General features: G+C 47.9%; 1 protein-coding gene across 5 annotated transcripts in view; it reads left to right on the top strand.

Moving 5' to 3' along the window:
- The first annotated feature begins 415 nt into the window (after positions 1–415).
- Positions 416–23036, top strand: part of PLEKHM2 (pleckstrin homology and RUN domain containing M2) — a 39241-nt gene continuing 16620 nt past the window's right edge. For 2 of the 5 annotated variants that reach the window (XM_065936031.1, XM_065936029.1), the window contains exon 1: positions 417–697. Coding sequence is in view for 2 of the 5 variants with exons in the window: in XM_065936029.1 (XP_065792101.1) it covers positions 638–697 (60 nt within the window). In the remaining 3 variants the exon portion in view is untranslated. Of the gene's footprint in view, positions 698–2314; positions 2424–12557; positions 12684–23036 lie in introns of all 5 variants that reach the window. The other 3 variants (XM_065936032.1, XM_065936033.1, XM_065936030.1) reach the window with 3 other exon arrangements.

Raw genomic sequence — 23036 nt, 5'->3', positions numbered from 1 at the left:
GAGTGGCCTAAAACTTGGGGACTGGGCGGTGAGGGTGGGGAAACCTGGGCTGGTGAAGGCCAGTCGACAGGGATCTGTGGGCAGGTCCGGGAGGCGGTCTCTACGCTGCCCGAAGCCAAGGGGCCTGGGTTTCTGGGCTGAGAGCCGGGGTCTGAGCTTTGAGGGGTCTCGAGGCTAAGGAAGGGGAGGCTACGGGTGGCCTCTGGCGGGCGGGGGCGGGGTCTCTAGGTCCCGGGGGTCCGACCGGACTGGGAGAGGGTCTCCAGGGTCTCTGAGGAGGGGCCGGGGCGCCTGGGTCTGGAGGCCAAGGGGGTCTCCCGGGTCCCAGATTCCCCGGCGCGACGCGGCGCCGGCGTCCCAGCCCGACCGTCGGCCTAGGCGCCGCCCCGCCTGACATCAGTTCCTGCCGCCGCCGCCGCCGCGCACAGCCCGTGGCCTCCTTCCCCGCCGGCCGCGCTCCGGAGCCGCCGGGCCGCGGCGGAGCGAGGGGCCGGGCGAGGCGAGGGCCGGGCGGCGGGCGCCGGGCCCCGCGGCCGGCACGACGGAGCCCCCGCACGGCCGGCGGCAGCGGTTGGCGGCGGCCCCGGGGCCCCGGCGCGGAAAGAGGCGGCGGCGGGGCGGCGGCGGCGGCGGCGCCATGGAGCCGCGGGAGGTGAAGGACCGGATTCTGGAGAACATCTCGCTGTCGGTGAAGAAGGTGAGCGCGGCCTGCCCGCCCCGGCCTGGGCCCGGAGCCCCGAGCCCAACCCGACCCGCCGGGCTCGGGCCCTCGACCCCACCCTGCGCCCCCTCTTTTCCTCGGGTCGCTCGCCCGGGGTCCCTGCTGTCACCGGGGCTCAGGACACCGCCCTTCCCCTCCGCGACCCCGGGGACGAGAAGCCGCCGGGAGCCCCGGGACGATGGAGAAGAAACCGGGGCGGCTCACGTGAGCGCCGCTGCTTCTGAGCTATTTTTGCAGAACAAAGTTGAGGTCAGCGTCCTGGGAGCTTCCACATAGCCAGGCCCGAGGGCCCTGCGTCACTTAGAGGGGCTGCCACTCGCCAGGACCCCCTACTCTGAGTGTAGCGGCAGAAAAGCTCTGGGAGGGCCCCACCTGCCGTACATCCCTGGGCGGTATCGCTGCATCCTCCATCCGCCCTGTGCCTACATCTCGGGGAGTCGGCAGTCAGGGTGACGGCCCATGACAAGCAGCTTCCAGTCTTCCCAGTTCGGGGTGACATTGCCTGAGAAGTTTCTTGAATAATCTTGCCCAAGATGGCAGTTTTGAAGAGGCTCACTTCGGAGCTTTGATTGAGAACTAAAGTACCTTTCATTTTGGACAGAGACCTATAGAATTTGGTGACACCACAATTTATGGTGCTTTTTGCAGGAGGGATCAATGTCCCAATTCCAGGTAGAGAAAAAAATATGACCTATTAAAAGCATATATTAGTAACTATCTGTATGAAGTCAGCTCATCTGAGAAAGGGTCCCCAGGCCAAAAGGTAGGATTCGTATTCACTTAAAACCAAACCAGAACTGACAATCATTTGAGGAATATTGTTGCAGTGGTTTCCTAATTTGACTTCCTAGTTCACCCCATAGTCTCAGAAAATGGGGTAGGTCGTGGGGGGATGAGGGGTAAGAGAAGGCTCATCAGATAAATCACTTCCAAAATGAAGACAATTCATTAAAGGAAGCATTATGTTTAAATCATCATGTTCCCCTCTTTCCCCACTTAAATTCCTCAAAAGCAACATAGACCAGCAGTTTTACTATTCATAAAGATCAGTGTGGCTTAAAAAGAAAAGGAGATTCAAAATGTGCTCTTACTACAATGTTCCTCTAAAAGTACAGCTAAAAGTAGCATTGTAGACATCTGACGGAAGTTTTAGTTTTCCTAAGCTTTGCTTATCCAATGGGGCATTGTTTTTGCTTACTCAAGGAGTGTAGGATGAGCAAATACTTTGTCTAAAAGCAATCCATCTTTGGTAATGAAGACAAAAGAAGACAATTGACCTTTCTAATCTAATCTGGGCTGACTGTGGCTTCAAGTAGGCACCTTTCTAGTCTAATCTGGGCTGGTTGTGGCTTCAGGTAGGCCACACATTTTGATTTTGAATCTCTAACTTACAAATAAATGGGGGAAAGTCCGGGTAGGAGGTTGGACATGTGCGTCAGCATGACTGTTTCAGGAGCAGGGATCTACTCTGTAAATCAGCCTGCCACTTATGAAAGAGTTGGGTGTGTTGGCCAAGATCTTATCATTGTATGCGCTTGGACAAGCATGACAGGAAGGTATGTCACACACTAGAAACTGGAAACTTGTCCCCAGGTACATCACAACAAGAGATATGGCAAGTGTCATGTTTAAGAACACGACTTCTGGAGTCTGGCGCCTGGATTCAATCCCACCCTGCCAATGAATAACCATGTAACCTTAGGTAGGTTCCTTACCCTTTCTGTGTCTTGGTTTCTCATCTATAAAGCAGGGATAAAATCAGGGCTCTTGGGAAGATTTGTTGAGAGTCTGTGTGTAGAGTGTTTAGCATGGTGCTTAACCCAGTCTTCAAAAGTTGTCTTTGGGCCGCTAAAGCAAACCACCGTAGGCTGGGTGGCTTATAAAACAACATAAATTTATTTGTTATGATTCTGGAGTCTGGAAGCCTGAAAATACTGAGTCCCAGCATGGTGAGGTTCTGGATTTCCCTGGAGGCTCAGACGGTAAAAAATCTGTCTGCAATGCAGAAGACCTGGGTTTGATCCCTGGGGTCAGGAAGATCCCCTGGAGAAGGGAATGGCTACCCTCTCCGGTGTTCTTGCCTGGAGAATCCCATGGACAGAGGAGCCTGGCAGGAGGAGCCTTACAGTCCGTGGGAGTGGCAAAGAGTCTTACACAACTGTGTGATTTATCAACAACAAAAAAGTGGTGAGGGCTGTCTTTATGGCTGAAGACTGCTGACGTCTCCCCCTCACATGGCTTGGGGGGAGGGAGCTCTACTGGGTCTCTTATAAGAGCTCTAATCCCATTCTTGAGGGCTCCACCTTCATGACCTAATCACCTCCCAAAGTCCCCACCTCCTAACACCGTCACATTGGTGGTTAGAATTTCAACATCTGAATTGATGTTGAAGGGGCATACATTTGGGTAGGAGGAGAAGGGGGCACAACAGAGGATGAGATAATTGAATAGCATCACTGACTCAATGGACATGAGTTTGAGCAAACTCCAGGAGATAGTGAAGGACAGGGAAGCCTGGCGTGCTGCAGTCCCTGGGGTCACAGAGAGTCAGACACTACCAAAAAGCAATTACATTCAGTGTATAGCATAAGTGGTTGCTTTTTCTGTTTGTTTGTGGTCAGGCAGTTCTTCACTTTTACAAGGCCTGAAGATGGCTCAAGGCCTTAGCACCTGAATATTGCTATATATCATTTAGACTTGTTACCCACTTCCTTTGTATGTCGTGTTTCAGAAAACTATTTTGATTCTCACATATGAAGGGCATTTGGTTTTCTGAATCAGAGTATCTGCTTCTAGTAGGAATCAGTTCAACTACAGCGGGAGGCTTTGAGGGCTCACAGTCTTGGGGTCAAATTTGACCTTGAACATCAGTCTCACCTACATTTTTATATGTCACCATGAGAGTTGCTTTGCCTTTTCTTCCATGCTACCTCTGGTAAGATGGTCAGACCCGTCCTTTTTAAGGATGTTTCATAAATAAAATGAGATGTGGGTTTCTGCAAAAAAAAAAAAAAAGATCCACATGTGTAAGCTATGTTTACACAGGATATATGAGAACTTTTTATTGAAATAGAATATACCTACACTTCTAAACATACAGTTGAATGGGTTCTCACAAAGTGGGCATATCCATGTATCCAGCACCTATGGCAAGAAACAACTACAGCCATCACCCCAGAAATGATGCCCCCAAGTGCAACCACTCTCCCTAAGCAGCATTGTTGCTCAGTCGCTCAGTTGTTTCCAACTCTTTGAGACACCATGGACTGCAGTACACCAAGCTTCCCTATTCTTCACTATCTTCCAGAATTTTTTCAAACTCATGGCCATCGAGTTGATGATGCCATCTAACCATCTCATTCTCTGTTGCCCACTTCTCCTCCTGCCCTCAATCTTTCCCAGTATCAGAGTCTTTTCCAGTGAGTCAGCTCTATGTATGAGGTGGCCAAGTTATTGGAGTTTCAGCATCAGTCCTTCCAATGAATATTCAGGGTTGATTTCCTTTAGGATTGACTGGTTTGATCTCCTTGCTGTCCAAGGGACTCTCAAGAGCCTTGTTGAGTTCAACTATTCTCACATCTAGATTTTGTGATGCTGAACATGCCCTGTAACACAAGAGATGCAGTAGCTGATATGAAGGCAGGATTTGTGGGGGTTGGAGAGAACTGGAGAATTTAATAGTTGGCACAGGTAAATGACAATGATAACAATGAAAGGCATGTTCCTTATGAAACGTCTCAGGTGCAGATGATAAAGCTTGTGGTTGCCAATTTGTTAACAGCTGAAGAGAGACATCCAAGTCAAAGGCAGTGTTGGCATTTTGAACTGGCGTGTGGTCTACTAAGCAGCATCTTCTCCAGGGGAGGGGAGGCTGTAGTTTTCATGGGAGTTTTGTTTTGTTTCTGAGGAGCATGTCTGTTACGTATGCTTGCAGTCTGAGCAAAGGCTGTGTGCTGTCGAAGGCAGCCTTTACCCTCCAACCGTTCATATATTGGTTGGAGGAAGAATTTTAACCAGGTGAAGAATTAATCACCAGGACAAGGAGAAGCTTCAGAGAAGGCAAGCTTGTACGGAGTCTTGACAAGTCAGTAGAATTCAAAGACAGAGAAGAAGTGGGCATTTAAGATAGAAAATAGTGGGCATTTAACGTCCCCAAGGATGAGGTGGTTGGATGGCATCAGCCACTCAGTAAGCGAACTCCAGTAGATAGTGAAGGACAGGGAGGCCTGGCGTGCTGCCCTTCATGGGGTCACAAAGAGCTGGACACGACTGAGCAACTGAACAAAAACAACAAAGTATCCCAAGGCAGCAGGGGCATCCAGGTGGTCTTCTGAGGACAATGAAGAGACATGCCAGTCTCAAGAGTGCTGAGAGTTCCCTTCACTGTGACTGGAAATGCTCTCCATGGAAGCTGTCCAGCATGGTGGCTCCAAGTGCAAGTTTCAGAGCACGCAGACCTCGCTTGGGGTTTGAATTAGATTTGTCACTGACTCTGTTGACCCTGGCAAATTACTGGACCTCATTTAGCCTCAGCAATCAGAACCCACTCACAGTTGTAATGAGAATTAAATTACAGGAGATGATACACTCATAGCACAATATCTTAGAACACAGTATCTTGCACATAACAAGACCTGAATAAGATATTAGCTACCACTAGCATTGGCAAGTGTCTGTGTGAACCCTGCCATTTTCTCTGGGGTAGTTTTCAAAGTCTTACGCTACATTTCTGTTTCTTTGCGCTCACTGTTTGTCAGACTTTTTCCTCAAAGGCCAGATGGTGAATATTTTCACCCCATGTGGTCTTTGTTGAAACTCTTCAGTTCTGCCCTTGCAACTCAGACAATCCATACATGTAGGGTGTGGCTGTGTTCCCCTAAACCTTTTTTGCATATACAGGTTACAGGCTGGTTTTGGCACAGAGCTACTATTTGTGTGCAAAAATATCCTCCCTAGGGTAGGCTGGGGATTATGTTCAGAGAAATTGGTATGATGGCTGGTTCCATATAGTTAACGAAATCTGTATTGTCACTGGATTTTTGCACCATGCCAGGTTTGTGGAACCAATGCAGTCACTCCCGTAAATACTACCGTATGTCCATGTAATCCTGACTTTCGAAAACTTTTGCCAATCACCTTCTGTCCTGAGTGCCCTCAGCCCTAAACGGGTAGAAGCAAGCCTGGCAGACAAGATCTGTGGAGTGGATATTCCAGTAGAAGGGGAGAGGGATATATTAGCAGACAAAGCAATTCAAGGGCTTCCCCCGTGGCTCAGCTGGTAAAGAATCTGCCTGCCAGTGCAGGAGACGCAAGAGATGTAGTTTTGATCCCTGGGTCGGGAAGATGCCCTGGAGAAGGAAATGGCAACCCACTCCAGTGTTTTTGCCTGGGGAAATCTCATGGATAGAGGTGCCTGGCAGGCTGCAGTCCGTGGGGTTGCAAAGAGTCAAACCCAGCATAGTGTGCACACACACAAACCAGTACAGAGACCTTCTGGTTGTGATGTGGCTTGAAGGCCAGGCAGGATAGGGTGGGGAGCAGGAGGATCTGCTGGAGGGAGTCGGGGGATGGGGGCAGTCAGGGAAGACTTGCCTCAAGAGGTACCATGACTTGCAGGCAGGACACTGGCTGGGATGGTTGAGTGAGACCTTAGCCTAGGAAAACGAGCAGTTGTTTTTTCAAAAAACACACAAATACTTCAGAAGTGTATAAAATAAAAGGTAAGTGGCCCCAGTTCTCTACCTCCTCAGCTTCAATTTGGATCCCCTTAAACAGGGTGAATAAATGGATTTTAATGAAGTAACCCCTCTTTGAGAGAATATTCCCAGGCTGGGACAGCCTTCTCCTGCAGAGGACGGGCCAAGTCCCCAGCGCCCTCACTCTGGGTGGATTGCCCCTCTGGGGTGGGCTCTGAATGGCCTTCTATTTCTGGCTAGACACACACCCTGCGCAGAGCAGGGGTCTCCCAGTTGGGGTCTGCAGATACTGGTCTTAGAGCTGCAGCTGTTCAACCTCGCCTAGCCATGCAGCTGGCTCCGGTGGTGAGGCTTGTGTCATTCCTGTTTTCCACTCCTCCAGAGAGGTTCAGTTCAGTTCAGTTCAGTTCAGTCACTCAGTCGTGTCCGACTCTTTGTGACCCCATGAATCGCAGCATGCCAGTCCTCCCTGTCCATCACAGACTCCCGGAGTTTACTCAAACTCATGTCCATTGAGTCGGTGATGCCATCCAGCCATCTCCTCCTCTGTCGTCCCCTTCTCCTCCTGCCCCCAATCCCTCCCAGCATCAGGGTCTTTTCCAATGAGTCAACTCTTTGCATGAGGTAGCCAAAGTATTGGAGTTTCAGCAGACGTTAGATCTGCTAATGCATTAAAAATGAGCTCGAGCATCTCATTCCCAGAGTGGGCCTGGTAGTTAGATCTGTGTGGGATTACACTGACCATTCGGTTTCAATCAATAGTTTTGTTCTCTTGGCTTCATGGAAAAACCCTTAAGAGTTTGAAAATCTTAAGCCTTCTGAAAACCCCTAATGACCTGAGTCACCCTGGCAAAGAACTCAATAAAATAATAAATATCCACACACACATTTTATAAACAGAAATGCTAAGGACTCCCCGTCCCCTGCCCGAGTCCTGAGGTCACTGGTAGCTGTCTCTCGGCTCCTGTCCTCTCTCACAGCACAGAGGCTCCCTGAAGAGAGCGGGAGGGGCCCAAGAGCCCTCAAGCAGGAACCACTTAAGTGTACCCCGACCCCCCGAGTGACCCCCCTCAGGCCCAGTATGAGACGCCAGTGGAGAGGTGGTCACTGCTCTTTCTGAGCCCACTGTTCACTTCACCGTGGTTCTCCTTTTATAAGACATTAGGGCTCTGTTTGAAGCCTGGTGACATTGTGGTCCTTGCCGCCCCCTCGCATCTCTGTGCCTTGGCTCTAGCACTGGACTCGTCCACATTGAAAGGCCCCCATGTGTTAACTGGAGGCCAGACAGAAACAGGTCTCCATCTGGCGGCAGCGGCACCCGTTAGTCAGGGCAGTCCCCAGCTGTCTCTGTAGTCACAGTGGACACCCCGAGTGTAGGATGGAGCAGTGGCCGTTCCTGTGGGTCCCCCTCAAACTCATCTAGCTGGAGCCCATTGTGAAAAGAAATTCCCAGCAAAACTGGAAGCCTGCTGCTGGCTAATGGAAATGTCAGGCCTAAAAACTAAGATTGAGTGAGGGTAGAGTGGGCAAGACGTTTCAATGTGTCAAAGAAAGCAGCTGATATTCGAGGTGTGAGCATTGTGGGAAGAGAAAGTTGGCCTTTGTGAGTGCCCAGGGGCTCTTGGATGGGTCATTCTCACCGCTCAAGTCTTCACTGCTCATCTCCGGCATCACAGTTTGCCACCGTGGCAATGAGAGTGTGGTGCCCCTGAGGCTGGGGTGCCCTTATGTCCTAGGGGAGCAAATGGGGCTTTTCCTCCACAGATAAAAAGCTCTTCTGGGCGACCTCAATGCTGATGGAGCCCGGACCCCACAGTGCAAGGTTGGAGTGGGCGACCCTGGGCCCAGAGCCCTCCTCCCTAGGGTCTGAACTAAGGTGACCATCTCTTTCCAGCCCTGTCCTCCTCCTCACCATGGCTTGTTTGTGGTGTGTCCTAGAACTTCAGTTTGAAGCAGGAGGATAAGGAAAGTTTCTGGGAGCGTCCATTTGACTGGAGCTGAGAGGTCAGGTCATTGATCTGTTGGTTGTTACAACCACCCAGGGTCCTGAGAGCGTCTCTGTCTTTTCAGCAAAGCATCTGGCCCTGCACCACAGACATTCTCCCATCTTAGGTATTTGTAATTTATCTTCTTTTCCTTTTGCTTCTAAGTATTCGCAAACATTATAGAAATGTAGAAGGAAGAAAGTATTCCTTTCCTACAGGCTACCCTCCTCCTTGGGTGTCTGTACTTGAGAGCTGGAAGTAGAATATTCTAAGAAATCCAGTAATATGTAAGAACAAGGGAAAACTAATATAGACTTGAAATCTGCACGTAATTTTTGAAAGTAGTCAAACCTCTGTTCACACTTCTACCCTTTGATGTGTGTGTGTTTATCTTTTAATATAAAAATTGATTATATATTTATGCTTATACTCTAATAAATCACTGTAAGTTCTTTGTTTTGGGGGGGTTGCAGACTGCTGAGGTATGAAGTGTCTTAGACTTGCTGTCCTGAAGGGGAGTGAGCAGAGCAGAGGAATCCCTGCATTTAATGCATTCAGTCCCCTTGATGTCCCTTAATACCCATCATGGGTTTGTAATCCATGGAGTTCTCAACACACTTCCTAACTCTGTAGCTACACTTTAAGCCTCTAAAGTCTCTGACTGTTGGACTTGCCTGGTGGTCCAGTGGTTAAAAATCCACCTGCCAGTGTAGGGGACATGAGTTTGATCCCTGGTCTGGGAAGATTCCACATGCTGCAGGGCAACTAAGCCCGTGAGCCACAACTGCTGAGCCCAAGTGCTGCAACTGCTGAAGCCCCAGCGCCCTAGAGCAAGAGACGCGGCAACAATGAGAAGCCCATATACCACAACTACAGAATAGCCCCTGCTGGCCACAAGTAGAGAAAGCCTACACACAGCAATGAAAACCCAGCGCAGCCATAAATAAATAACTAAAATTATTATTTTTAATAATAATAAATAAAGTCTCTGACTGTATCACCCAGACCTTGGGAGGAGGCAGGAATGTCCTCCCAACCTAAGTCGTGGTTTAGATGGTGACTTGATGGCCATTTTCCTCAGCAACAATCTGGCAGTCTGGGTAGGGGAAGTACTGCTGAGGTCACGTTGCAGGTACAGCAGGGGAAAGGGGAAGTGAAAGATGAACCCAGAGCCAGCGAAGGCTCCCAGGCTTTGAAAACAAGACTTTGAAAAACTCCCTTCCTCCTCCCACCGGTGCCACACACAACCCTGAATGTGAGCGCTCAGAAAACAGCAGGGTCTCCACCAGCTTCTGCCTCCAGCGCAGCGGCACATGGATCGTGGAGAGTCCTGCATGCCTTGCGTCCTTTCAGGCCCCTGGTTGGCTTCCAGGTCTCTGGTGTTTGCCCAGGGACCTCTTAGGAGGGCCTCTTACATCTTCCTCTCCACTCTGAAGAGGGGCCTTAGCCCCTCTATCGGGGTCAACCCTGTGCTGAGTTCAGAGGCAGAACACACAGGGTACCCTGGGACACTCCCTTGCCAGCATGGAGGAGCCTTTAACTGCTTCAGGAAACATATTCTGTCAAATTACCCAAGAGATCTGTGCCCAACTAGTCCAGTTCCCAACTGCTGTCATTGTTCCAAGACCTCAGTTCAGTTCAGTCACTCTGTCGTGTCTGGCTCTTTGCGACCCCGTGGACTGCAGTACGCCAGGCTTCCCTGTCCATCACCAGCTCCCGGAGCTTGCTCAAACTCATGTCTGTCGAGTCGGAGATGCCATCCAACCATTTCATCCTCTGTTGTCCCCTTCCCCTCCTGCCTTCAATCTTTCCGAGCATCAGGGTCTTTTCCAATGAGTCAGCTCTTCGTATCAGGTGGCCAAAGTATTGGAGTTTCAGCTTCAGCATCAGTCCCTCCAATGCATATTTAGGATTGATTTCCTTTAGGATGGACTGGTTTGATCTCCTTGCAGTCCAAGGGACTCTCAAGAGTCTTCTCCAACACCACAGTTCAAAACTATCAATTCTTTGGTGCTCAGCTTTAACATCCCAAAAGTGAAAGTCGCTCAGTTATGTCCGACTCTTTGACACCTCATGTACTATGCAGTCCATGGAATTCTCCAGGCCAGAGTACTGGAGTGGGTAGCCATTCCCTTCTCCAGGGGATCTTCCCAACCCAGGGATTGAACCCAGGTCTCCCACATTGCAGGTGGATTCTTTACCATTTGAGCTACCAGGGAAGCCCTTAACACCTCAGAGAAAGTACAAAAAATGAAATCCATGGATAATTCAAATACCTGGTTTTTGTGGGGTTTTTTGGCCATGCTGTGTGGCTTATGGGATCCTAGTTCCCCAACCAGAGATCAAACCCAGCCCCCCTGCAGTGGGGGCACAGAGTCCCAACCACTGGTCCACCAGGGAATTCCCAAGTACCTGCTTTTATTTATTTTTTTTAATAATTTTATTCATTATTTATTTTTTGCTGTACTGGGTCTTCACTGCTGCACAGGCTTTTCCCTCGTTGCAGAGCTTGGGCTTCTCACTGTGGCGGCTTCCCTGTGGAGCACGGGCTCTCGGCGAGCGGCTGTAGCAGTTGTGTCGCATGGGCTTTGTTGCTCTGCAGCATGTGGGCTCTTCCCCGATCAGGAATCGAACCTGTGTGGCAGGCAGATTCTTTACCACTGGACCACCAAGGAAGCGCCCCAACTACCTGCTTTTATTCAGCTTTCCCCCTGCATGTCTTTGAACAGAGCTGCCAGTAAAGCAGAGAGCCTGCCAACTCTGGCAGAGGGGCTAATAAGCAGTGATTTGGGAGGTGGTAAAGAAAACTGTATAATTAGGTATATTTAGTGGTAAATGAATGGTTAAGAAGCATTGATTTCACCCAACTTGCTTCAGGAACAATGCCGGCCCGTGGTAAACAAACAGCACACCCTTTATGTAGCCCTACCAGTGGGGGGTGCCAGTCAGTCCCACGATGCCACCAGCCTGGACACAAGCCTTTCCCGGGAAAGGCCATTGGCTGCAGGACCGGGTTTTTCATGGCCACTGAGAAACCAGGCCAGTCATTTCTGAATCTCAGGCTTTCTGATTGGTTCTTGTGCGGGAGTGATGTCTGGGTTAACAGTCTACTATAATTAATTGTCATTTGGAAATGAGCTATTTTCAGGCTAAGGTAGGGTGGGATCTCAGGTGAGGGATTAAATGAGGACAATGAGTTAGAATCACTGTGGTTGCCCAGGATTGGTGGAGCAGTGGACACCAGTGGGCATTGGCCTCTATTGACATTATTCTCATGTTGTCTAGGAAGGAAGCAGCTGGGACATTCCCGACATTATCCCCCCAGCTCCCAGCTCCCATTCCACAGAGCCCTGGGAGTGGCCGAACGCCTCCTGCTCTGCCCTCCTCAGTAAGACACTGGGATGAGCACTTTCCAGATGGTGGCAGCAGGTGCCCCTGACCTTTGCTTTATCCCAGGGGCAATGGGAGCAGAAGGGGCTCCGGTAATAGCTCCCTCTGTGGCGTCCAAGCACACCCGACCAGGACGCTGCAGTGAAGCAGGAGGACCGCTAGGCAAAGCCAGGAGGTCAGGGCGTGTCCTTACCTCTCTGGACCCCAGCCTCCCTGCCCAGGAGATGAGGGTTCTGGCTAAGTGGTTATTTCTCTGATTTTCAGTTCATTCAGTAAAGTTCTATCACTGGGACCCTCTTTCTTGCTCACTGTAACTCCCCCCACACCCCCCTGAATGTGAGACTCCAGGAGAGGAAAATGCCATGAGGCCTCCTCCCCCCAAGAGGTCCCTGGGCAAACACCAGAGACCTGGAAGTCAGCCAGCGACCTGAAAGAACACACTGCACACACGATTCTGCTCCATCCTGGTACCGCTGCCATGGGAACTACCGCATCCCGCTATGATGGGAGCGGGAGCTGGCAGCAGCCAGGTGGCTTCTAAGGTCTCTTCCACTCTTAGATTCCAAACTTCTTCATCCTGGCCTGCACCCAGGCTTGTCTTCAATTCCAGTGGAGCGTCTTTCCAGAAATGCTGTTGGCAGTAGCCTCTCATTCCTTGGATCATGTAAAGCAGGCATTATTGTTCTTAAGAAGCTTTGCTAAGACTTGGAAGACTCTAGCCTGCCTGCCTTATTTATTTGTTTCTTTCTATTTATTTTTGAGAAGGTGGGTGATAAGCCCTGGCTGTCTCTTCAGACCCATGAGAGGCGGTATCTGAAGCCAGTACAAACCGTTGGTGCAGAATCACGGTGGGCAACCACACCAACACTTCTTCTGCCATCTCTGCCAAGGGTGAGCCCTCCTGGGGTCCCTCTCCCTGGGGGTGTCCAGGCATCAAGATATGGGGTCATTCTGACCTCAGAGGTAATAGATGGTATCACAGGGCCTGATGTCTGCCTGTCCTCGGAGTGTCTGCCTTGGAAAGAAGAGCAAGTGTTCCCAAGGGCCACAGGTATGGTTTGACCCAGCAGGAGACCCTCGGTGGCTAGAATCCCAAAGGCAAGGCAGGCAGAGGCCTCTCACTCCCCGAAGGCCTCGTCCGTCACCCTCAACGCACCTGCAACCCTTGAGAGGCAGCCCCAGAGATGAGGTGTCCCAGGAGGTCCTGTAGCTCATGGTGGCTCTGAGTCTGGGTTGAGCTCGTGTGACCAGGGTCACCATCGGCTTAATAGGTAAAAGGTGATCTGTGGTCAGGTGGCTGCCCACCCTCCCTTCATTGGGTTCTCTTCTGCTTTTGGATTTCTACTTCCTAGACCTGGACTGGGGAGGCTACTCTAAACACTCTGTCATCTAAATACATCTGGTCTCCATGGAGCCACTAGCCTGGCAGCTGTTTCCTGGCGACCTCCTCCCTGGGCAGCAAGAGGGACTCCTTCGTTTGAGGTCTGTGTGTGCTGAGTGAAGATGGAGCCCTGAAGTGGTTGGGCGGTTCACGTGAGCATGTTGTCAGCCCTGGGTCTCTCCAGCCTCGCAGACTCTCCTGTCTTTATTGGGGCAGGGGTTTTATCCTACTCTGAAATATAGGAATGGGATTCCCCCATGTCCCCCTACCCCCTCCACCCTGTACAGCCTGTGAGTAGCCAGCTGAGCGAAATTCCAGATTCCCTGTCTGTTTGCTGGGGAGCATAACAGCCTCTTTGGTCTTGACTGACCAGGGAGAAAGACCTGTCAGAGCTGCCCTTAAGTTAGCTATCAGGGACCAATTCTGGAAGGATTTCTTGATACCGTAACTAAAAATCATTTCACGGCTACGCATCTATGAAAGAGGCAAGGCCGAGAGGGCCTGGCTGTTTCAGCTCGGAGCAGAGAGTGGGACTGACCCTAATTAAAATGCTCTGAGTCAGGCATTTCTTGGCTTGCAGGAGTGCACCACCCCCACATCCCCTTGGCCACATCTCATGATTGCCTGTCGTCCCAGAGTGCTCAGCAGGGAGCACCAGCCTCCCAGCTGTGAGGGTCTGGGGTGGGCTCAGCCTGACTCTTCGCAGCCTGAGTGCCTGAGCACGCCAGCGGGACCCAGAGCAGCCTAGCCAGTCCGGGTGTGGTCTGGGAGCAGGAGTTAGAGATGAGGCCTAAGTTCAAGGACTCTCAAGAAACCATGGCTTTAAAAACAAAACAGTTACTTTTAAATCTTACTGTTTCTCTCTTCATTCTCAGGGGACCTTGCTTATTTTTATAAATTTTCTTCTCATGAGAATTTTTTCCTCCTCCCACCATCAAGCTCACCAGCCCACCTGGGCTCCCATCTGTGGCCACCCCTCCCCTGGGCTGTGGATCCCATCCCATCTTTCCTGTTCAAGGACTTGGCTCCTTTACTTCACCCCCATTTTCCGGCCATCCTGTTGGCAAAGCTGGTCAACAGAGTTTTCTGTATTGCTGTCTCCTCTTTTTGCTTCCTTCTTCTTCCTCTTCTTTTCTCTCCAGTTTTTCCTCCATGTCATCATACATCCTGTTTTCAAGGTCCAATTGCCCCATCAATATTAGTTTACAAATACCTCATTTGCTTGAAACAGGATCCAAAAAAGCTCTGACTCTCCCTGGAGGACCCCTCCCAGGCTTTTGTCCCTACCTCTTCACCCCTGTTGCTTTTCATCAAGGTTCGTGTCCCTCCCTTTATGTGGGAACATGACCTGATGGACTGATCACTCCCTCCCTTTGCAAACTGTCTTCACTCGGCTTCTGGAGTACACACTCTCCAGACTTCCCACCTGCCTTGCTGGCTGTGCCTTCGCAGTCTAAAGCAGTGATCCTCCACCCTGGCTAGGCGTTAGGATTGTCTGGGGCATATTAAAAAGAATTGCTGGCTCCTGGGCCCTGCCCCCAGAGTTTCTGCTCTGGTTGATCTGGGTAGGGGGCGCCTTTGCCTTGTTCTTTTCCTCCAGTTCCCCACGTGACCCTGTTGTGCAGATTGGGGGAGGTCCCCCTGTCCGACCTGGCTCCATGCTCAGATGTTCCTCTTTCTTCATTCCCAAGATGATCTCATCCAATTCCACAGCTTTAAATACCATCCAAAGACTGATGGCGATGACCTCTTTCTGAACTCCAGACCCACTTATACAACTGTCTCCTTGACATCTCTGCTTAGATACCTGATAGGTATCTTTTTATTTTATCAATTAATTAATTAATTTTCATTTTTGGTTGTGCTGGGTCTTCATTGCTGCATGCGAGGTTTCTCCAGTTGGGGCAAGCAAGGACTCCTCTCTAGTTACAATGTGCAGGCTTCCTGTTGTGGTGGCACAGGCTCTGGGGTGTGCAAGCTTCAGTAGCTGCAGCTCGCAGTTTCTAGAATACAGGCTCAGTGGTTGTGAGTAGTTGCACAGACTTAGTTACCCCTCAGCATGTGGGATCTTGCTGGAGCAGGGATCAAACCTGTGTTCCCTGCATTGCAAGGCAGATTCTTAATATGTGTCCAAAGAATACCGCCCGCCCCCCCAACACATGGATGTTTGGTACTTACTGTGGCCAGTGAACTGTGGCCATTTCTGATCTGGAAATGGCACTGCCATTGAGTTGCTCAGACCAAAAACCTTAGAATCATCCTTAGCATCTTCCTTTCTCTCCTACCCTACATCTAATCTATCAGTAAGTCCCCGGGGCACCACCTGCAGAATAGATGTTAAATCCAACCGTTTATCATGTCCACCACTACAGCCAGCTCCCAGCTTATCCACTGGGATAGCCTCTCAGCCAGTCTGTCTGCCTCCACCGTGGCCTTCCACAGTTTATATAGACACCATATAGATGCTAGAGCAGCTTTGTATATTGAATTATATTGTTAACATTTCCCTGTTTTCAATAACTTCCCATCAAACTAAGAATGAAATGCAAATTCTTTTACAACAGCGTGTATGGCTTTATGTGCTGTGGCCCTTGGCTGTTCTCTAATCTCATTATCACTCACATCCTTGCCATACCAGTTTCTCTACTGTTGCCCCTGCCTCAGGACCTTTGCACCTGCTGTTCTTCTAACTAGAGTACTCTTCCCCTAGTTACCTCTGTTGTCATTTCCTCAGTGAGATCCCATATTTATAGCAGACTCCTAATCCCTGCTTTGTTTCTTATGGCATTATTAATCCTTGGCCCTATATTATATATTTGCATATGATTTACATTATACAAGGGCAAGGACTTCTGTATAAGAATAGCATTTGATGGAAATTACCTGGAGGTCCAGTGGTTAAGACTCCAAACTCTCACCTCTGAGGGCCCAGGTTCAACCCCTGGTTGGGAAACTAAGATCCCACAAGCCCATGACACAGCCAAAAAAAGAGTAGCATCTGGTATATACATGGTGGGTGCTCAGTAAATCTTTGTTGAAACATTTGAATCTTCAAGGCTCAAGCCTCCCCTTCTGGCTACTGCTAAACTGAACATTGGGCAAGAGACATCTCCTGACCCAGTTTGTGACAGGTGTGCATTCCTTGTCACCTCTGCTTGAGGCTCTAGACCAGAGGTCGGGAGACTTTTTCTGTAAAGGTCCAAATAGTAAATATTTTAGGTTCTGCGGGCCATACAGCCTCTGTCGCATCCACTTAGTTAGGACCTCATAGCGCCAAAGCAGCTGTAGATAATGCAAAACAAATGGGTGTGGCCATTTTAATAAAACTTTATTTGCAATAGGCAAACCCACTAGCCATAGCTTGTTGACCTCTGCTCTGGACTCCTACTGATTCTGAAAGTTTTGGCCTTTTCCCCCAATTTTCACGGGCATAAAAGTACTCACAATCTGATCGGCGGGATGAATTTCTTCCCAGAAGTGGGGAAGGCTCCTCCTGGAGCAGCTCTGGCTTGTTTAACCAGACCATCCACTTCCTCACTACTTTGGAAGATGCCCATGTGGAGCAAAAGGATGGCGAGAGTATGTGGGCTTTCTTCTTAAAGGAGCCGCAGCAGCCTTTTCTCCCTCCGTCTTCCAAAAAGCAGAGCTGCAGAAGACACTGCACTCATGTGCACCGTGGGCTTTTTACTTCTTGTGACTTAAAGAAAGGAGGGGACTGCATATCGCTTTCTCGGGTTCTCCTACGACATACTAGAGCAGCATACAGTGTTTTCTATGGATCATTCGCTTGGGGATCTTGAAGCTAGGCTGGATGAAAAGACTTGAATTTAAAATCTGCCTCTGCCACTGACTAGCTCTGTGACCTACTTTATAGGGTTGTTGTGATGGTAAAGTTAAGTAGTGTTTGTAGAGCATGTCATCATAGCTGCTAACATTTAAGTGCTTTCAAGGCATTGTGCACTTTGATAAATACAGTTAAGGTATTATCTGAACCCTCACACAACCTATGTTTTTGTAGACCAGGAAACTGAGTTTAGGGACTTCCCTGGCAGTCCACGCTTAAGACCCTTTGCTCCCAATGCAGAAGGCATGGGTTCCATCCCTGGTCAAGAAATTAAGTCCCACATGCCACACGACACAGCTGAGAGAAAAGGAAACAAATCCCTTGCCCAAGGTCACACAATGAATGTGTAGCAGAGCCCACATTTAAATCCAAGTTGTCTGCCACCTTCATAGTGCACATAACAAGCATTCCATAAGCGAGGGCTCTAGGGACTTCCCTGGTGGTCCAGTGGTTGAGAATCCACCTTGCAACGTGGGGGACGTGGGTTTGATCCCTATTTGGGGAACTGAGATCCCACATGCCACAGAGCAACTAAGCCCGTGCAGTGCAGCTATTGATCCCACATGCCACAACTAAAGATTCCACACAGATGCAGTGAAGACCCCATGTGCCACAACTGAGACCCAATGCAGCAAATAAATAATTAAAAAAAAAAAAAAAAAGATGGCTCTAGTTATAGCCAGTGGTAGCTGCTCCAACAGGTTTTGTGTCTAAGGAGTAATTTTGAATACGATTCGGCAGTCGTGCATCCAGGCAGCGTCGTGTTCATTAGCCCCATTTCACTGATTCTCTTGCTCAGGGGCCCTCAAATGAGGCTTCAATATTTGCTCTCCTCCCACTTTCAGAGCCTGTGACCTTCCTGCTGCCATGAGTAGCTCCTGGCAGCTGCCACTCCGTGGCCAGGGCAGGGGAGGGGGCAGGGGAGGAGACCTCGGTTGTTCACCTTGATGTTGCACTCTCTGAACAGCTTCCAAGGTATGAGCTCAAGCTGTTGACAGAGTTCCTAAAATTCTTTTGTCACTGACTCAGAGACATCCCCATCCTCCTTCCTGTTCCCTCTCAAGAACTGTGCTGGGTTGTCGCATTGATTGAAGATCTCCTTGTCCCCTGAGATGATGGAAATGTTTTGTGAACCTGCTGTAAAAGAGTGGTTAAAGGATAGGCTTTGGAACCACCTGCTAGTGAGCTAGGAATACTAGTTCTTGAGAGCAGAGAGCATTACTGAGTCTTCTTTGACCCTGAACTTATGTTTGGTTAAGTGCTGCATCATTGGTATAACTAAGAATATTCCTTCCATTTACTTATTTGGAGTATAATTAACTTACTATATTTGTTTCAGGTGTGCAACATAGTGATTCAGTATTTTTATTCACTATAAAATGATCACCGCATTGTCACCATACAAAACTATTATAATATTGACTCTGTCCCCTACCCATGAATTATTTTTTAACTGAAAGTTTGTAACTCTTGATCCTTGTCACCTAATTTGCCCATCCATTGCCCCCCACTCCCACCCCAGGAATCACCAGTTTGTTCTCTGTAGCCATAAGTCTCTGTTTCCTTATGTTTGTTTGTTTTGTTTTGTGGCTGAGTAATATTCCATTGTATATATACCACTTCTTTATCCATTCATCTACCGATGGACACTGAGGTTGCTTCTGTAACTTGGCGACTGTAAATAATGCTACATGAAATATCACCGTGGTTTCATTATTCTTAATAATCTTGGCCAATGCTTATTGAGCATTTTTTGCTTACCAAGGTCCATGCTAAGCCTATTCATGCTTTATATCATTTGATCCCCTAAACCAATAGACCTTTCTGCAATAAAGGAATGTTCTACATCTGCACTGTCCAATACAGTAGTCACTAGCCATGTGTGGTTACTGAGCATTTGAAATGGGGCTAGTACAAAGAACTGTGTTTTTACTTTTGTTTGATTTTCAATTTAATTAAACTCAAATAGTCACATGTAGTTAGTGGCTACTGTATTGAACAGCTTAGCTCTAAACAATGTTTTTAACCTCTTTTACAGATGAGAAAAAGTGAGGGTTAGAGGGTTAAGTAATTTGCCAAAGGTACTTACTTTATAGTAGCAGAGCCAGTCTTTGGACCCGTGTTTCCTCTCCAGAGCCCTAGCTCATCACCACCATGCTATACACTCTTTCTGTTATACCTTTTGTGAAGCTGTTTCCTATTTGCAGACTTTTCCCTAACTCTTCCTACCACGTATATGTATGCAGCACCCCCTTGAAATGTACAAGACCTATCCAAAGAAAATTGGAAAACTTACCGAAGGATATAAAAGAAGACCTGTGTAAGTGAAAACAAAACAAAACAAATTCCAGGAACTTCCCTGGCGGTCCAGTGGCTAAGACACCACACTTCCTATGCAGGGGGCCCGGTTTGATCCCTGATCAGGGAACTAGACCTCTCATGCCATAGCCAAAAGAGTTCCCATGATACAACTGAAGATCCTGTGTGCTACAACTAAGACCTGGTACGGCCAGATCAATTAATTAAAATAAAATTTTAAAAAAAATCTCATGTTCCTGGTGGGAAGACTTGGTATTGCAAAAACACCATTTTTCCCCCAAATAGTCTCTGGACTGAGTATAATTTGCTTCCAAATCCAGAAAGTAATTATAGGGAAATGTTATTCTAAAAAAATATGCCAGGAGAGTCAAAACACTTCTGAAAAAGGATGGTTGCAGATGGAGTGACCTCATTCTGTCCATAGCAAGATGTCTAGAAAAATGGCTTATTAAATCACAAATCAGTAAGGGACTACCAATAAATGTGGAAAATGGGTTATCCATCCAGAAATTAATAAAGCTGAATCCTTACCTCATGCCATACATAAAAATCTAAATATTAAAAAAGAAAATAAGAAAGTCCTGAAACTATAGAAGAATAAAGGTAATTTTTATAATATTAGACTGGGGAAAATGGGAAATTATAAAGGAAAAAATTGACAGATTTTACTGTACAAAAAATAAGAATTTCTCAATGGATAAAAAAGCACCATAAGCAAGGTTTAAAGGCCAATTGAAAAACAAAAGCAAAAAGAAAGGTCAACTCACACTGAGCAAAAAACGAACAAATACAAAAACACCCCACATAGCAACACACAGGATTAAAACCTTAACTAACAGAGAGTATCAACAGAGCAAATAAGAAAAAAGACAAGCAACCAGGAGAAGGTTGGGCAGAGGTGTGAATAGGCAATTCACGGAAAAAGAAATACAAATAGTGAATAAGTTCCACTGCATTAGTGATTAGAGAAATACAATTTAAAACAATTAGATACTGTTTTTCACCCACTGGACAGGAGGAAATTAGACTAATTATCCCCAGTTTTGGCCTGCATAATGGGAATGTAAATAAGTCCAACATATTAAAAGGGCGCATAGCAAGATCCAGCCAGATTGTAGTTATGCATGTTCTTCAGCTCTGTGGTTCCACTCTGTATATTGTTCTGTTCTACCATACAAAAAGTAGCCACCCAGGCATCCCCAGATGAGCACTGCAACATTCTGTGTGATATCAAAGAAGTGAAGGCAATAGCTGTGTCTAACAATGGTTAAAGCGTGGTGCAGCATATTTTAGAATACACTTGTGGCTGTTAAAAAAGAATGGAGTGGATCTCTCTGTAATGATATGGAAGTATACATTGATATATTAAGAGAAAGCACGTTTCAGCGCAATGAGTACAACATGACCCCATTTCACTCTCTTATTTCAAGTCTTTGTATGCAGGAAAAGAAGGGCATGCACACAGGCTGTTGGCAGTGGGGGCAGGGAGAGGAGGTCTTTTTATATATATATATATATATATGCATATATATATATTTATATATATGCATATATATATATGCATATATGTGGGACTTCCCTTGTGGCTCAGCTGGTAAAGAATCCTCCTGCAATGCGGGAGACCGGAGTTTGATTCCTGGGTTGGGAAGATCTCCTGGAGAAGGGAAAGGCTACCCACTCCAGTATTCTGGCCTGGGGAATTCCATGGACTATATAGTCCATGGTGTCACAAAGAGTCAGACACATCTGAGCGACTTTGACAACAACAATGCGCACACACGCACACACACACACACACACTTTCATGTCACTTACACTTTTACCATGAGCAAATAATGCTTTTAGAATATATCTTGTTTTAAGGTATCTTGACCTAAAAAAGGAGTCTGAGTTCCAGCCATGGCTCCCTCACTTAGCTGAAAATCATAGTGAAGGACTTACCTTCTTTGACTTTAGTCACTTTCTCTGTTTAAAGATAAATAAGTAAAATTTTAAACTTTTCCATATTTTTCAAGTGTTACGGTGGGTGTGGCTCCTTTATATTCAAACAAATGAATGAGCCTGTGTTTTCCTTCCTTAATACAGGAGTTGCACTAGATCTCTAAAGATTCTTCCAGTTCTCACATCTAAGAATCTCTGATCCCGGATTTTCTTGGATTTTGAAATTAAAAAAAAAAGTGGAAGGGGGGACTTCCCTGGTGGTCCAGTGGTTATGACTCCACGCTTCCAATGCAGGGGGCCCGGGGTTTGATCCCTGGTCAGGGCACTAAGCTCCCACATGCCATATGGCCTGGCCAAAAAATAAAAACTTAAAAAAAAAAAAGCTAGACCTGATGTCATGATTCTTGGTGGGAACCCATGCAAGCATACCTTCAGCCACTGCAGTTTCTGGAGGCTCTTTGCTATTTCTTTTAGTTGTAGGAACCTCTGCTCCTGGGGCTTGCCTCTTGGGAGGAGGGGCACACCCTGCAGGACGGAGGCCTGTCCGGGGCCAGCAGGGCCGCTGGGTTTACTCTGGGCCACAGAGAAGAGAAGCTATTTTTGTTGTGGGGGTTGAATGGTTGGCCTCTGGCCAAGAGCGCGTGCTTGCTGGTGTGGTCGATGCGTCTTGCCTACTGAGGCCGTTTCTGCCACTGCTTCCAGAAAACACTTGAGAGTACATTCGTCCAGTGCCAGGAGCTTAAACCTGAGATGAGTATACAGAGATGTTCTTTTTTGAGTGTCCTTTTTTGTGTGTCCTTCCCCACTCTGGCCTTTAGAAGGGCAGCAGTAGATCAGAGAGAAGTGGGAAAGACTTTCCAGAGCTTTGCTCCTTTGACAGAGGCCCTCCTCCTCATGGCAGCTGTGGAGAACTCAGTTCTGATCTGGGCTTTCTTGTCCTTATTGGAGCTGAGTGAGTGGCCCTTGCCTCCATCAGTCTGCTGAGGTTACTCCATGCTGCAGCTCATCTCACCTACTGGTCAAATCTCTCTATTTTTAATATGAGGTTGGTTGCTGTTCAGTCACTGAGTCATGTCCAACTCCATGAGACCCCATGGATTGCAGCACGCCAGGCTTCCCTGTCATCACTGTCTCCCCAAGTTTGTTCAAACTCACGTCCATTGAGTCAGTGATGCCATCCAACCATCTCATCCTCTGTCATGCCCTTCTCCTCCTCCCTTCAATCTTTCCCAGCATCAGGGTCTTTTCCAATGAGCCAGCTCTTTGCATCAGGTGGCCAAAGGGTTGGAGCTTCAGCTTCAGCATCAGTCCTTTCAATGAATATTCAGGGTTGATTTCCTTTAGGATTGACTAGTTTGATCTCCTTGCTGTCGAAGGGACTCTCAAGAGTCTTTTCCAGCATCACAGTTCTAAAGCATCAATTCTTTGACACTCAGCTTTCTTTATGGTCCAACTCTTCTATCCGTACATGACTACTAGAAAAACCATAGCTTTGATTATACAGACCTTTGATGGCAAAGTGATGTCTCTGCTTTTTAATACTCTGTCTAGGTTTGTCATAGCCTTTCTTCCAACAAGCAAGCATCTTTTCATTTCATGGCTGCATCACCAAGAAAATAAACTGTCACTGCTTCCATTTTTTCCCCATCTATTTGCCATGAAGTAATGGGACCAGATGCCAAGATCTTAGTTTTCTGAATGTTGCCTTAAACCAGCTTTTTCAATCTCCTCTTTCACCTTCATCAAGAGGCTCTTTAGT

The sequence above is a fragment of the Muntiacus reevesi genome, chromosome 5 (genome assembly GCF_963930625.1).
Source record: "Muntiacus reevesi chromosome 5, mMunRee1.1, whole genome shotgun sequence".
NCBI lineage: Eukaryota > Metazoa > Chordata > Mammalia > Artiodactyla > Cervidae > Muntiacus > Muntiacus reevesi.
The sequence above is the reverse complement of the archived record's forward strand: the minus strand, read 5'-3'. Positions and strand labels throughout refer to the sequence as shown.